This window comes from Prionailurus viverrinus, chromosome B1 (genome assembly GCF_022837055.1).
Source record: "Prionailurus viverrinus isolate Anna chromosome B1, UM_Priviv_1.0, whole genome shotgun sequence".
Taxonomy (NCBI): Eukaryota; Metazoa; Chordata; class Mammalia; order Carnivora; family Felidae; genus Prionailurus; species Prionailurus viverrinus.
The window spans coordinates 133,605,106-133,620,027 of NC_062564.1; the positions used below are offsets into that span (position 1 = coordinate 133,605,106).

Consider the following 14,922-nt stretch of genomic DNA (forward strand, 5'->3'; position numbering starts at 1 on the left):
TGTGTGTGTGTGAGAGAGAGAGAGAGAGAGAGAGAGAGAGAGAGAGAGAGTTTTCTACTGCATCCATTCCCTACCCCATTTAAAACCTAAATCAAATAGGAGTAGGGTTGCCAGATACTAAACATGATATTCCATTAAATTTGAATTTTAGATAAATAATGATTTATTTAGTATAAATATGTCCCAAATAGTTCACAGAGGTCAAATCGTGCACGAAGCATACTTACTTCTACTAAGGAGTTTTTCATTGTTATCTGAAATTCAAATTTAACCAGGCACCCTATATTTTTGTTAAATCTGGCAACTCTAATAAAAGCCATTTCTTCTCCTGATGTGTATGGTTGACCATGCCCGCAAGCATGTCAGAATATTAGTTATGTTGATTTATCCATGATAGAATACTTCTAGTTCTTCTGAGTTTTAAAGCATAGTAGAAATAAGCTTTTATCCTTTAGCTCAGTTATTCCCCACTGGTCTCATATTTTTCAGTTCTGAATCTCTCATTTATTCCGTAATTATGATATGGAAGATTGCATTTTTTATTTATGATAAAACCCATAGGTAGAATATACATAAAGGTCACATAAAAATACATGAAGATGATAATTAAACACAATATACAGAGTTGGATAGGCAGTGTGATTAAAGAACTACATATTTTGTTTATAGTGTCATTAATGCCAATACATAGAAGCACTTCTTGCGTGAAAAGTATGTTTTAGCAATTAATAGTGCAAATATGTTAAAAATATTTATAGAACTACAACCTCCAAACATTTAATTGAACTCAATCTCATCGATTGGTTTACCACTTGATAAATGGCCCTCATTTATAATAACCCTTCAATAACATACCAGGGAAAAGCAACAAGAAGCCCATTACTCGCAGAAGCAATTACAGAAAATTGCTTTGGAACAGTAGCACCATTCCACATTATAATATGCACATTTGTTGTATTGCACCTTCCTGAGTTGAACTTTGAAAATGGTAGCCACACAAAATGCCAGAATGAATGAATTCATCCAAGGCTGGACTTTCACTGGTGGTAGTAGTAATCTTGACCATCATAGCTGTCGTAGCTGCGCCCTTTATAGTAGCTGTACTCATCCTCATAGGCTCGGTAATTATCGCCACGAGGTTCTCCATTCTCGTTTTCATAGACTTCATATCCATTGTCATATTCATTGGTGCCTGTTTGTTCATACTCTTCCTCATATCCAGTGGTGGTGGCTTCCCTAGATGGTCGGATGGTGGTCCCATAGAGCTCTGGTGGTGGGGTTGTAGGTTGAAATCCACCATTTGGAGAGGTTGTAGTCGTGGAGCCACCATTGTCCTGCCTTCCAGCCATTGTGGTTCCTTCTGCATTGACTTCAGTGACACTTTCTTCTTCACCTTCTTCTCCAGTGTTTCCATCACTGCTGCCATTGCCATTTTCTACCTCTGTGCTGTTGGTGCTGGTGCTGTTTATGCCTTGTTCATTTTCATCCACTTTTTCAGTTTCTTCATTTTCTTCATCTTCCTCTTCTTCTTCATCACTTTCCTCCTCTTTTGTAGCCTTTTTTATATCCCCAGCCTATAAGGAAAAGTTTAAAAGGATCCAGATTTGGTGTGAAAATATAAAAACTTAAGACCATTATTTCATCCAACACAGGCTGTACCTACAGCCTTGTTTCAGATGTATTTTTGAATTGAAGCCAGTTTAACTTACAAAAGAATTGGTGAGTGTTTTAAAAATTCAGAACTAGTACCTTTGATGGGTGTTTTAGAAATTCAGAATTAGTACTTTCGTCATTGGGTTTTGATAGAGAAAATGTACTTGATAAATAAGCTTTCCTTGTGGGAGATGCTTCCCATAGCTTTGCTATTCACTTTGTCTGTCTTGGAATCCTCTTCCCTGAAATGCAGTGGCATCTTTCAGGACTTTTTATCCATTGCCAAGATGCTTGCCCTTAGTCTTCTGTTATAATGTGGAAAGTCAGTGTAATAACATGGGAAGAGAATTTGCCTGGGAAAAGATATTTCCTTACTTGTAAACAGGGAAATTGAACCTGCTCTTGCTTTTTCAATGAGTTAATGAAGGTAATGTAGAACACCTGTGTATAGTGTCAAGCTAACCTTAGATTTCAGTAAAGAAATGAAATCATATTTAACATTTTTGAGGAATTATTACCTTTTTGGGAAGTTGGATTGCAGCTAAACCTATGTTCCCTGTTCCAGGTGTGGTCTCCTCTCCATAGCCAGGTGTAGCAGAAAGGGTGGTGTTCTCAGCCTCAGATTCTTCATCTTCATTTTCATCAGAATTTGCATTCTCTTCATTGTTTTCTTCTTCATTTGAAGCTTCCTGGTAAAAATATCCAGAGCAAGAAAAGTTAGTTAGTTGGAAGAAAACTCAAAATTTACTGGAGTCATGAGCCATTACTGAGAAAAATATATTCCTCAGCCAGCTCATCACCTAATGTTAACAATTCTGCTTCCTCTTATGACATTTGCACTTCTCACTTCTTAGAACTCAACTCAGAGTTATTTCGTTCTACTTACCTGACTATAGTCTGTTTTAGATATTTCTGTATTCTATTTTATCAATTCAAAAATGTTTTTGTGTAATAATTTCAGCATATCTGACTACATGGTATTTTATTCTACAGGCTTTAGGCTCTTAAAGTCTTACCAATACTATTATAACATGGTAGTAAATAAATGCTTACATTTGCTGACAAATAAGCTGAGAACTTATACCTGTTATTCCTTATAGCAGCCTTGTAAGGTAGGATTATTGTTCTCTTTAGGAAGGGAAAGTGAGGGACGCCTGGGTGGCTCAGTCAGTTAAGTGTCCAACTTTGGCTTAGGTCACGATCTCACAGTTTGTGAGTTTGAGCCCCGCGTCGGGCTCTGTGCTGACAGCTCAGAGTCTGGAGCCTGCTTCAGATTCTGTGTCTCCCTCTCTCTCTGCCCCTCCCCTGCTCATGTTCTGTCTCTCTCTGTCTCTCAATAATAAACAAACATTAAAAAAAAATTGGAAAGGGAAAGTGAGCTCAGAAAAGCTAAATAACTTGCTTAAGGTCTTATGCATGAAGAAGCTGTATCTTTCTAATAAAAAAACAAAAAAACCCAGCCCTTTCTAATGCACTATGATGTTTTTGTTGAGGAAGAGGATTTATGTGAATTGTTCACACTACACCTAGGATATTTTTTCAGAAAGGAATTTTTATGGAAATCCCCCTCTTCAAACAAATTGATTGCATTTCTTATTTACTACCAAAAAGAAGCGAATATATTTCATTTGCTTTCAAGTGTATTTAGAGAAAAGAACCATATTTAATTCAGAATTTATCTGGCAGTATATAAGCCAATTTTGTGTTGTATGCAGTATTCAGAAGATTTTGGACATTTGACACACAATCAATTTTTCTGTGCAGTGAAGAAACTAAACACTCCAAGAAATTTTTAGTGGTTATATTATGTTATTGCATGATTTTTTAAAAAAATTAACACTCCTCAAATGAATGTTTATTATAATCTTACTAATCTTACTATATAACCTTATTGAACATTTTATTCTTTGCCTTTATGTTGTTAGGCAGTTATTTGTTAATTGAGTTAATCTCCCGATGTGATTCATAGCTAATATTAAAAGTCAGGGATTCAGGGGAGCCTGGGTGGCTCAGTCAGTTAAGCATCCAACTTCAGCTCAGGTCATGATCTCACAGTTCGTGGGTTCGAGCCGCACACAGGCTCTGTGCTGACAGCTCAGAGCCTGGAGCCTACTTCGGATTCTCTCTCTCTCTCTCTCTCTCTCTCTCTCTCTCTCTCTCTCTCAAAAATAAATAAACATTAAAAAAAAGTCAGGAATTCATACAGAGAGTTTATTTACTTTAAATTTTTTTTTTCAACGTTTATTTATTTTTGGGACAGAGAGAGACAGAGCATGAATGGGGGAGGGGCAGAGAGAGAGGGAGACACAGATTCAGAAACAGGCTCCAGGCTCCGAGCCATCAGCCCAGAGCCCGACGCGGGGCTCGAACTCACGGACCGCGAGATCGTGACCTGGCTGAAGTCGGATGCTGAACCGACTGTGCCACCCAGGCGCCCCGAGAGTTTATTTACTTTAAATAAGTACTGGAAGATTGAATTCATTTCAGTGTATCTAATCTCTTTAGATGATGACATTAAGATAAGTTTTAAGACTTTAAAACATGGATAAAGAATATGTGATGTGCGCACACACACACACACACACACACACACACTCAGCTATGAAAAAGAATCAAATCTTGCCATTTGCAATAATATGAATGGAGCTAGAGAGTATTATGCCAACTGAAATAAGTCAGTCAGAGAAAGACAAATATCATATGATTTCACTCATATGTTGAATTTCAGAAACAAACCAGCACAGGGGGGAAAAAAAGAGAGAGAGAGGCAACCCAAGAAACAGACTCTTAACCATAGAGAAGAAACTGATGATTACCAGAGGAGAGATTGGTGAGGGGATGGGTTATATAGGTGACTGAGATTAAGGAGTGCACTTGTAATGAGCATCTGGTGTTGTATGGAAGTATTGAATCAGTATATTATATACCTGAAACTGATACTACTCTGTATATTAACTAATTGGAATTTAAATAAACACTTAAAAAAAGATAATGCACAGATTTTAAAACAAAGTGGTAGAAGAAAAAAACGTTTATATAAAGAAAAAAAATAAACACAACCCAGGTTTAGCTTGCCTTATTACTAAAACAGAGTGGCTAAAGAAGAATGTGTTCGTTTCATCAAATTTGTAAATCCGATGTTTCAGTAAACTCTTGGGGCTACTAGAGTCCACCCCTAAACAGTCTTTAAGCCAATTGTGTCAAATATCCCACAAACACCATACTGTTTATTTATTCATGTTTATGCTTTATTTCAACAGACTAAATCTTTCAGGGCAGGAAGAGGAAAGATTCTTAGAGTAGAACATATAATTTGGGTCCTGTACCATCTTTTTACACGTGAAAAACCTGAGGTCCAATGAGATAAATGACTCACATGAGGTCAAATAGATGGTGGTTCACTAGTGGCAAGGTCATGAGTAAAGATTCAGACTCTCAAATCATGAAGTTCTACATTTTCTCCTACAATGCCCTTTCTTTTCTAGATACTTTCTTTTTTTTTTTAAATATAATTTATTGTCAAATTGGCTAATATACAGTGTGTACAGTGTGCTCTTGGTTTTGGGGGTAGATTCCCGTGATAGATACTTTCTTTAAGGATATGCTGTTGCAGTGAATTAAGAAGGAAAACAGGTCAGTCTGTTGATGGGTATTAAGCTTCAAATATCTTTTTGAATAGAAAAATTAGTATTAATGTTTTAAAACTGTTATTAACCCACTAGACTGGCTAAAATGGCTGAAAGACAACTGTTGGTGAGAACGTGGAGTAACTGATATACTAATAGAGGGAGATCACAGTGCATTTGCTTTGGTTACATCTACTTAGGCTGAACATATGCATACCTTTTGGCCTCCAGAAATAAATGCGTGTGTTCACCAGAAGGAGTACTAGAATGTTCATAGCAGCTCTCTTTGGGATAGCCCAAACTTGGAAACTGCCCCAAAGGCCCATCAACAAAAGCATAATACATTGTGGTATATTCACTTCATAAGATACTCACAATGAGAATGAATGACTTAGAGCTGTAGAACGATATGGATTAACTTTTGAAGTTGGGAGTAGAAGACGCCACGCAAAAAAAGAGTATATGATATATGATTCCATTTTTATAATATGCAAAAATGGGTGCAAACTGTTAGGATTCAAAATAACAGTTGCTTTTGGTGGGTTTGGTTAATGAGTAAAATGGAACACAGAGCATATGCTGCTTTTTGATATGGGTGCTTTTTGAAACTGTTCAATTTCTGAAATTTCAACGATCTGTATCCATATGATAATTTTGTTGTATATATTATATTTTTATAAAGTTTTTTTAAAAAGTGAGGCTGAATAGTTTAGAAATGGAAAAAAAAAACTGTGATCATCATCAAATAGAAAATATGCCTAAGCACCCTCTAATGTGAATACCATTCCTGGAAACTATGTATTTAACCTGAATTGCCAATGAAATTTTAGGGAAGAAATGGGGAAAAAGGAAGTTCTAGAATCTCTTCATGATAGAAGCCTTCAGATTTATGTATTTGCTTTTCTATGATCACTTTTAATGAATGATGTTTGGAGTATTTATTCCTCTGAAGTTTTCAAAACTAAACCACAAATATTTTTTGGGCACCGTATATCGTAGAAGAAACTGTGCTAAGCAGTGTGAGGAGCTATAAGGAGGATACAGTCTGTTTTTCCCCAAACTGGATATGAAACCTATGGTCTCTTGCCCTCTGGGTCATTAGGAGTTTGCAGGTAAGTTTTGGGAGGATAGTAAATGTTCAGAGATTGTTGACAAAATTTTGAGCATGTGTGACTTCATCATAGTTTTTAAACCTTACTGTCCTCTATCCTCAACCTCCATCGTAACAAATGAAGAACCATTGCCAAAAGGTATGCAGTCTAATTGGGAAATCTACCTGGCAAAGCAATTTTGTGATCACCGTACAGCAAAGAGCTGTAGTTAAATAGATTACCCCAGCTTAGTTCTTGTGTAAGATTACTATATGGAACTCCTGGCAAAATTTTGTGGGATTTAGTAGGTGGCATTTTTCCTGGTACTGGCTTGGTATTCTTGTAAGGTCTTCCCTTAAGCTATTAGGGTAAATTATAGTACTGGAAATGATACTTTTATGGTTAAAAAAATAAAATCAAACTAATTATTTGTCACTTTTAAAGTTCCCATACCATTTTGTTTTCAAGATAGCAGATGTTTATCCATGATCCATTTTTGACTGTCATTGCCCCTTCATAAATAGCACTTAAGAATACCTGAATTTAGAAGGTCCCCAAAGCAGTGGATAGCTATAATTGACTATCCAGGAAAATGTACCTAATTAGTACGTTTTCTTGAGCAAGAGTGTCAGTTATAAACAGGTTAGCACAATTTCCAAGGTATACAGATGAATTTTAGCTGTGAACTACACTAATTTGAGGTCCTATGGAGGACTACGTATAGAATATGTAGTACTATATGTACTTATACATCTTGAGTATTTGCCTTTATGTAAGACCATAAGTTTTATTTTTAGACAAAATGACATATGAAATTCCCATTTAAAAGAATAACCCTACTTGGCGGGTCAAGAAAAACAGATGAATCATAATAATATTGTAGAGGATATAAGATTAGCTTTTCATATATACCCACTTAGTAAGTTGGGCTTAAGTTCAGTCCTTAAAACAAGTATTGCACTGAGTTTAGGTACTTGTCTTTTACTATCCTGCACTATCCACCTAAATATAAATGATACTCCCTTTTCTTTTTATCAGAATGTACATTTCTTCCAACTTATAATGGAGACATTTTTGTTTTTATGCACCACTTATAGGTAACTTGAACGCCAAATGCAGTAGCATTTTAAACAGGTCATTTTAGTTTATTCTAATTTAAATAATATTCTCCTTGTCCAAAATAGAAGACTGTGGGTAGTTGGTAAACTGGCAATGGCTTGTTTGCTAAGTCCAGACTACAGTAGACTAGTTTCCTATTTGTTTTCATGCTGCCTGGTTTGTTTTGAAAAATCCTGCAGAAATTCCTTACCTCTTCTTCTTCCTCCTCTTCTGAACTGTCACCGTCTCCGTTTTCTTCAGATGAGTCACTACTGCTCTAAAAAAAAAAATATGTATATATATATGAATTCATACATATATGAATATATGGGTACATATATAGGTACACATACATTCAACACAAAAGGAGATTTCCTGCTGATTGAATTAAGGTAAAATATTCACAAATATTTACTCAAACTAATTACTATTGCCGTCTTGATTTATTTCTCATGTGAATTTAGTTCTCATGTGAATCTGAGAAAAAGATATGAAGAGATTGGGAATATATAAAATGGGGTTGGAGAGAAACAGGTGCTTTATAATGATCAAGATATGAAATGAGGTAGGCATTTCAACCCCCAAAAGCATAGGAAATATGTTAAAACATTTTGTATATAAAAACTAGAACAATGAATCATGGAATTGCCTATGTCTGCAAGGACAAGATGATTATCTGATTCAGTTTATTTTACAGAGAAGGAATCAAGCCCAGAGCTGTTTTGATTTCTCCAACAGTTTGAGGCAAATGAACTAACACACAGATCACATTGTTTTATTTCCTTTATAAAATATAAATGAAATGATGATTAGGGTTGTTATGAAATAAAAGTTGTTACTGAATGATTCTCTTAAATAATGAGCTCTCCTGATGAATTTTAATTAGAATTTGACTTGAAATTAAATTTGCATATAATTTTTAGTATCTTTCAGTCTAATTAAAGCTAATCCATAAAATAAGCCTCCCTCTATATATAAATGAGATTTTATATATATGAGGTAAAAATTATATAAGAGCAAAATTAATTCACTTCATTTAGGAAAATTACAGAGTGCCGTGCCTCTAAAGTGCTCAATATTGAATGAGAACATTTTAAACCAAGGAGTCTGTATATAAAAATGTAATTATAAGTTAATGAGCTTTGCTACTTTTTAAGAGGAAATATAAACCTAAACATCTCTTACCGAGACTTTAAAACAGAGGAGACTTTTTATCTTCCAATGATAAATTGAATTTTCCCTCTTTTTCTGCAACTACCCCTAATGGCACCAGGTAGATAAATGGATACCCAACTTAAGATTCTGTCATTTAAAAAAAAAAATTTTAATGTTTATTTAGTTTTGAGAGAGAGTCAGAGCGTGAGTGGGCGAGGGGCAGGGAGAGAGGGAGACACAGAATCCAAAGCAGGCTCCAGGCTCTGACCTGTCAGCACAGAACCCAACGCAGGGCTTGAACCCACGAACTGTGAGATCATGACCTGAGACTTAACCGACTGAGCCACCCAGGTGCCCCAGGATTCTGTCATTATCTTCCCTGAAAATCTTAGTTTTGATTCTGATGACCCAATTAAGCACTGTGGGTCTTAGAAAACAGAGCTGCAGAAGAACCTCAGGATTAGGGATCAGATATGAGGAAGCACTCGTGTGTCAGTCCTGCTCAGGGCTGTCCCTGTATGGCTCATTCTTCACGTGGCCATGCCATCCACCCAAGAAAAGAGAATTATTTGTCCTCTTGAGCCAAGAATAACTAACCTTGGGTGGAAAAGAGAATAATTACATCTGCTCTTCCACTACCATGACCTTAAGGGTTGTGCTTTCCTAGCCCAGAGGGTGAACAAAACATAATATCACATGTAAACTATTTCTGTTTGTTAGTTAATAGAGAGGGCAGCGTATTTCTGCAATGTATTTTGTCTCAGTGGGAGTGTTTGAATCTTTTTATAGGTTTCCTCACCTCTAGCCTTCTTGCTATCCCAACCACTCACTCTTCAGTTAGTGTCTGCAGTGAGAACAATTTTAAAACTTCATGAAATCCCCTGAAACCTTGGCATTTTCTTTTTTCCTTTCTTTCATTTATGCTTTATTTCCAGTTTGTAACTAAGTCATATTCTTCTGGAAGTCAAATATATATATATGACACATATATGTATGTATGTATATTTTACCATTACTCCTTTCAGCTTCTATCACTCCCATTTATTCAATCCCCAAATTACATTTCAGACATTGTTTTGAGAATGAGGATGATAGTAAGAGATGAAGTTGGAAACATAGGCAGTCTCCCTGTGTCAAGCACTGTGATAGCTAAGTCCAATAAAAGAAATATAAAGTTTCTGCCCTCTAAGAATTCACACACAATTCAAATAATATTTGAATCCTGAAAGAAACAGTTTCCTCAATTAAAAATGCTTAGGGGGGCGCCTGGGTGGCGCAGTCGGTTAAGCGTCCGACTTCAGCCAGGTCACGATCTCGCGGTCCGTGAGTTCGAGCCCTGCGTCAGGCTCTGGGCTGATGGCTCGGAGCCTGGAGCCTGTTTCCAATTCTGTGTCTCCCTCTCTCTCTGCCCCTCCCCCGTTCATGCTCTGTCTCTCTCTGTCCCAAAAATAAATTAAAAAAAAAAATGCTTAGGGTATTAAGCTTATTTATACTTCCATCTCTATAGCTAAGCGGATAGATAAGCAATGGGTAGATTGTTGACAGCTTTGAAATTAATATGACATATTTTATGGAAGTTGGTATTTTAGAAACGATTATATATAAACACATATTTGTTTGATTAAAACATTAATTTCAAAGCCGGTACAGCCAATGCATTTTGTGATGACAATCTGGGCACCAAATACTTGATAGACTTAAGAGAATAAATAATATAGAGCTATGGAAAATATATAAGTAGACATGTAAGGGAGAAAACTCTGGGAATCAAACTTTGCAAAGTAGGAGAATAGATCATAAATACTAGGTCAGAGTGATGGATTAGGGCATACATTTTATTGGATACTTTTTAAATACAACTATTTTACAAATTCTACATTATTTGAGATGAATTTATCTGTATATAATTTCTCTAAATTTTTTATATTAAAGATCTACCTAAAGATCTTTGAACTTTGAATTTATCAGGAATGAAAAATATAACCTCTCCTAATATCTTTTCGCTATAGATATTTTAATTGGATCACATTTATATTTCTACAAAAATTGATAGTTGGGAATATCTCTTAAGTATTTGATATTTTAGAAAAATTGAGGAGCTATTCAGAAATTTAAATTTATTACCATTTCCATTGAGTTTAAAAAAGAGAATGAAGCACACATTTAAATGAGCAGTGTTTATTTGTGGGCCTGAGGTATACCAAAGAATGGAAGACAGTTCTGAAAACCCACAACTCTTGTATCATCTTTGCTCATATTTCTGTGGCCACACACATTCCATAATTATTGTGGTGCTATAAATACTTTAAGATTATCATTTCCTATCATTGTATGATTTGGAAATGGGTTAGCCCAACATATGGTAGGATGCTCTGCCAAGCCACTGTGCTGAGGCATCATTTTCAGCATCTTGACTGCTCTTAGTGTCCCAGGAATCCTGGGTCAGATGTGCATAATTGGTGCCCTGAACCCAAACTGTATAGTAATAAAAATAGCACAATTCTGGTTTGTCAAATATTTTAAATCAATACCACACCCTCCAGTTTTCAAAGGCCTTCTTCGCCGGTAACCCATAAAAAGAGAAATTCTTACTTTTAGTATTTGTTATTTTCCTTTTTGTTTACAAGTTTTAAGGATGTTTTTCTCATAAGCTTTTAGTTTACTTCATGAATTTCTCTCTTTCCTCTGCAGTTTTTGAACCATGCTTCCATTATAGCTAAGCTTCAATACTTGACATACTGCTCTAGTGACCAACACAGGTCAGAGGTTCAGAAAATCCTCAGCAATCACGAATGTTATTTTAAATTGTCTCTGCTGTTTATGAAGTCAATTTTTTCCTTACCAATTAAAGGACTCTAAATTATTAGGTCTAAAACAGCTGTATGACAGTATTGACTCAACTATAGTATGACAGTTAGTGGCCTTATCACTGTCTTAATTGTCAACAACCGGTAAAGTTGTCCATTTTGTCAGTGTTAGCCAAAATACCTGAACTCTATGTACCAAGGTATTTGCTTTTATTATATCATTCTAGACTGGGCCCAAAGGGTTTTATTCTCTGTGTGTATATCTCTGCTTTAAAAGAGAACTTAGGAATAAGTTGTTTTGTATTAAAAACAAACTTTTTGTAGTAAGTCTTTCTGGCTGAATTTTATTGAGAGTTGAATTTTGGCATTTTGTAGTTAAGTTTGATTACCTTTAAATTATAATGGGTGAGAAAGAAAATTAATTTTTATACTTACCTGAACTGGAAAACGTTTTAGAGGAGGATAAAAGTAGGCATTCTTGTAAAGGTAATATCGTGGCCTGTACTTAAAGACCTGCATAAACAGAATAAATAATATATTCATGTTTAATATGCAATAAATCTAGAGTAAGTATAGTCAGACCAAGAAAGTATGCTAAAATTAATTACCCCATTTTCTTCAGAATCCTCTAATTTGGCTCTTCGATGCAAATTTTTCATCTGTTTAAAAGAACATTTAATCATTACATACATGAAAAGACAAAAATGGAAATAACTATAGGTTTTTAATACAGAACTTACTGAGAAAGCACAGGCCATTCCCAAAATGCTGAGCAAAATTAAAGCAGTCTTCATTTTGGTGAATGCTTCTGGAATTAATGAAGTGGTAAAGTTAATATATATTAAAACTAAGAGTATAACTTTTTTTTTACTCATACTAGAAGAACTATTTAATTGGTTTTTGTGTCCAGTTACAGTTTTGACTAAGACCAAATTTCTGGCTTTTATTTCAAAATTGTTCCTCTTTGTTTTTAAGTGGTAGAAAACTGACTTTGTTTAATCTTGAATTCCATATTTGGTTTTATCTATCTATCTACCTATTTATTTTAAATTTTATTTCTTTTGAGAGAGAGAGAAGGAGTAGGGGAGGGGCAGAGAGAGAGGGAGAGAGAGAATGCCCAGCTCATGGGACATGGGGGCTCAGTCTCATGACTGTGAGATCATGACCTGAACTGATATCAAGAGTCAGATTCTTTCTTAACTGACAGAGGCACCTAGGAGCCCTCCATATTTGATTTTAACCTATCTGCTGTGATTTGTCAGTGGCAGACCATTTCATTACTGTAAGGGGCTTGAATGCTTAGTGTACTTCACGTTGAGCAAAGAGGCTTCCTAATATCATTGACATAGGAATGTCAGCTAAGGAATTGAATTGTTAGTATATGATCTGTTTTGTTTATAATTAAAAACTAAGTAAAAATTGAATACATTTATATGATTGCTTTTACATCAGTGATTGTACAACGGGTTTTGAACTATGAGTTTTTTTTAATATGAGAAATAGGAACTGTTTTCCTGTGGTTACCATAGAGAAAAAAACTTTCTTTTTTTTTCAGTGTATGAAATCCATAATATGTGAAATACTATTCTCATAACATGTAGCACCAAACAGCCATGTCTAAGAGTGATTCTATGGGAAGAGCTCATCAGACTTTCACCTTGGGATATCAGGGGAAAATTTCCTCAAATTAGGTTGTTCTCCAGCTCCATTTAAGCTTTCCATCACTAGTGCGTGAGACTATCACAGGATGGATCAAGAGCTCTTCAGGGTCAGGGCAATAGACATCATGGAGACGTCAATGCTATGGAAGGATTGATTCTGAAATGCAACTCTCAGAATGGGAATAGTTCCCAAACAGTCCTGGGGTTTGCAGTCATACAGAGATCTCACTTCTACATAGATTCCTCATAAGTAAAAAGAGAGGGATAGTGAAATCATATCCTACTTTAGTTTTATTTTATTTGATAAAATCCTACTTTAATAGAGGTTGAATAAACTTAGCTGAAAGTCTACTAATACCCATCCACTTGCACTGACATATACATTTAACTGAGAGTTAATTTAAGTGAGAGTGACAGCTTTGGCAACATTTTAGAAGCAATATGTAATGGTGGTAGCAATTTCCCCATAAACACTTTTGGAAAAGTAATATTTAAAATGTATGAAATCCATGTATTCTGTATTCTGAAGTTTGATTTTGCATTTTGTCATTAGCCAGAATTTATGGCATCCTTACTGAGTATCTGACACTAAAACATTACACAGAATAAGACTTAACTTGAAGAAGGTGTCTTGGGTCCTAAGTCACACTCGATTTGTGGCAGACTGGGTCTTCTGATTTTGATGCCTATATACTTCCTCATAGTTCTGTCTAATTTTAGTAAAATTCTTAGTGACCACACCACGATAAAGAGGCTTTGCCCCAAAGGGGGCCTATCTGTATAAGATGTTTTTATTGCTATTGGGGTGCTTAAGTAATACTTCGAACTTTTGTCACCCATGGTCAGACTCACCGGCAAGTGGGAAGATTATTACTCTGTAGCTTTATGAAAAGAGTTGGAATATTTATAATGTTGTAAAGAACTTAAAACTTAAGTAATATATAATTGTATACAGGGTTTTGATTACATAAATTTCTCATAACAAAGCATAAAAACAACTAGATGAAAACATAGTAGGAATAGTATAAAAAGAACCAAGTGACTCATGTAGGCAGCAATTGGCTGCCTACATAAATTTCATTGTATTTACTTTATGATTCATAAAAAACAAAGACGTCTATAGTGACCACTACTAACCCAGACAACAATTCAAACATTCTTAAAGGATAGTTTTGAAAATCTAATTATAAGTTTTCATTGGGAAGAGTATGATAAACTACCAGCATTATTTATTTCTCTAGTGTGATGTATTTTTCCATACTGATTTTAGAGATACGGGATATTAACACTTGGAAACCAGATATATAACATATTGAAAAGATATTGTATGTAACTGAAGTATAGATTAGGCATAATTTATGGAGAAGTCTGCCTACATTGAGGCAGATTTAGAAGTGAAAAATAGTATTTCAGTCAGCTTATCTTGAATACATCAGAACGAGGAAACAGTTATTTGTGAGATGGAGAGATAGAAAGTAGTTTTATAGTTTACGTGCACAATATTAAAAACTTATTTACATGCATAGGTTAATAAATTTAACCTTTTGGAAAGAATCTAAAATCTGAGGTACTAGTTTAATGAGAAGCCAGTGTTAAATTACATACAAATTACCTTCTATACAATGCAGCAGCATCAGCATTTAAATAAAAAAATTCAAAGCCACGTCCAGAGATCTAAAATGTGGAGTGTTCGATTTTAAGAAAATGAAGTTGTCATATTAAATCTTACCCTTTTGCAGTTCTGGAGTGAGGAGACAGGCTCACAGGAGTGAGTGACACAGATTGAATATTTCCTCTGCTCTCTCACTCACTCATTTGCTTACTGTGACTG

The 14,922-nt window shown here is 35.2% G+C and overlaps 1 protein-coding gene across 1 annotated transcript; it reads right to left on the minus strand.

Moving 5' to 3' along the window:
- Nucleotides 1–675: 675 nt before the first annotated feature.
- IBSP (integrin binding sialoprotein) lies at nucleotides 676–14,884 on the minus strand. The gene is made up of 7 exons (XM_047857546.1): nucleotides 14,821–14,884; nucleotides 12,171–12,238; nucleotides 12,039–12,089; nucleotides 11,866–11,943; nucleotides 7,680–7,745; nucleotides 2,172–2,342; nucleotides 676–1,574 (listed from the first exon to the last, which is right to left on the minus strand). The coding sequence occupies exons 2-7, from the start codon at nucleotides 12,222–12,224 to the stop codon at nucleotides 1,038–1,040; spliced, it is 957 nt and encodes a 318-aa protein (XP_047713502.1). The 5' UTR covers nucleotides 12,225–12,238; nucleotides 14,821–14,884; the 3' UTR covers nucleotides 676–1,037.
- Nucleotides 14,885–14,922: the final 38 nt, after the last annotated feature.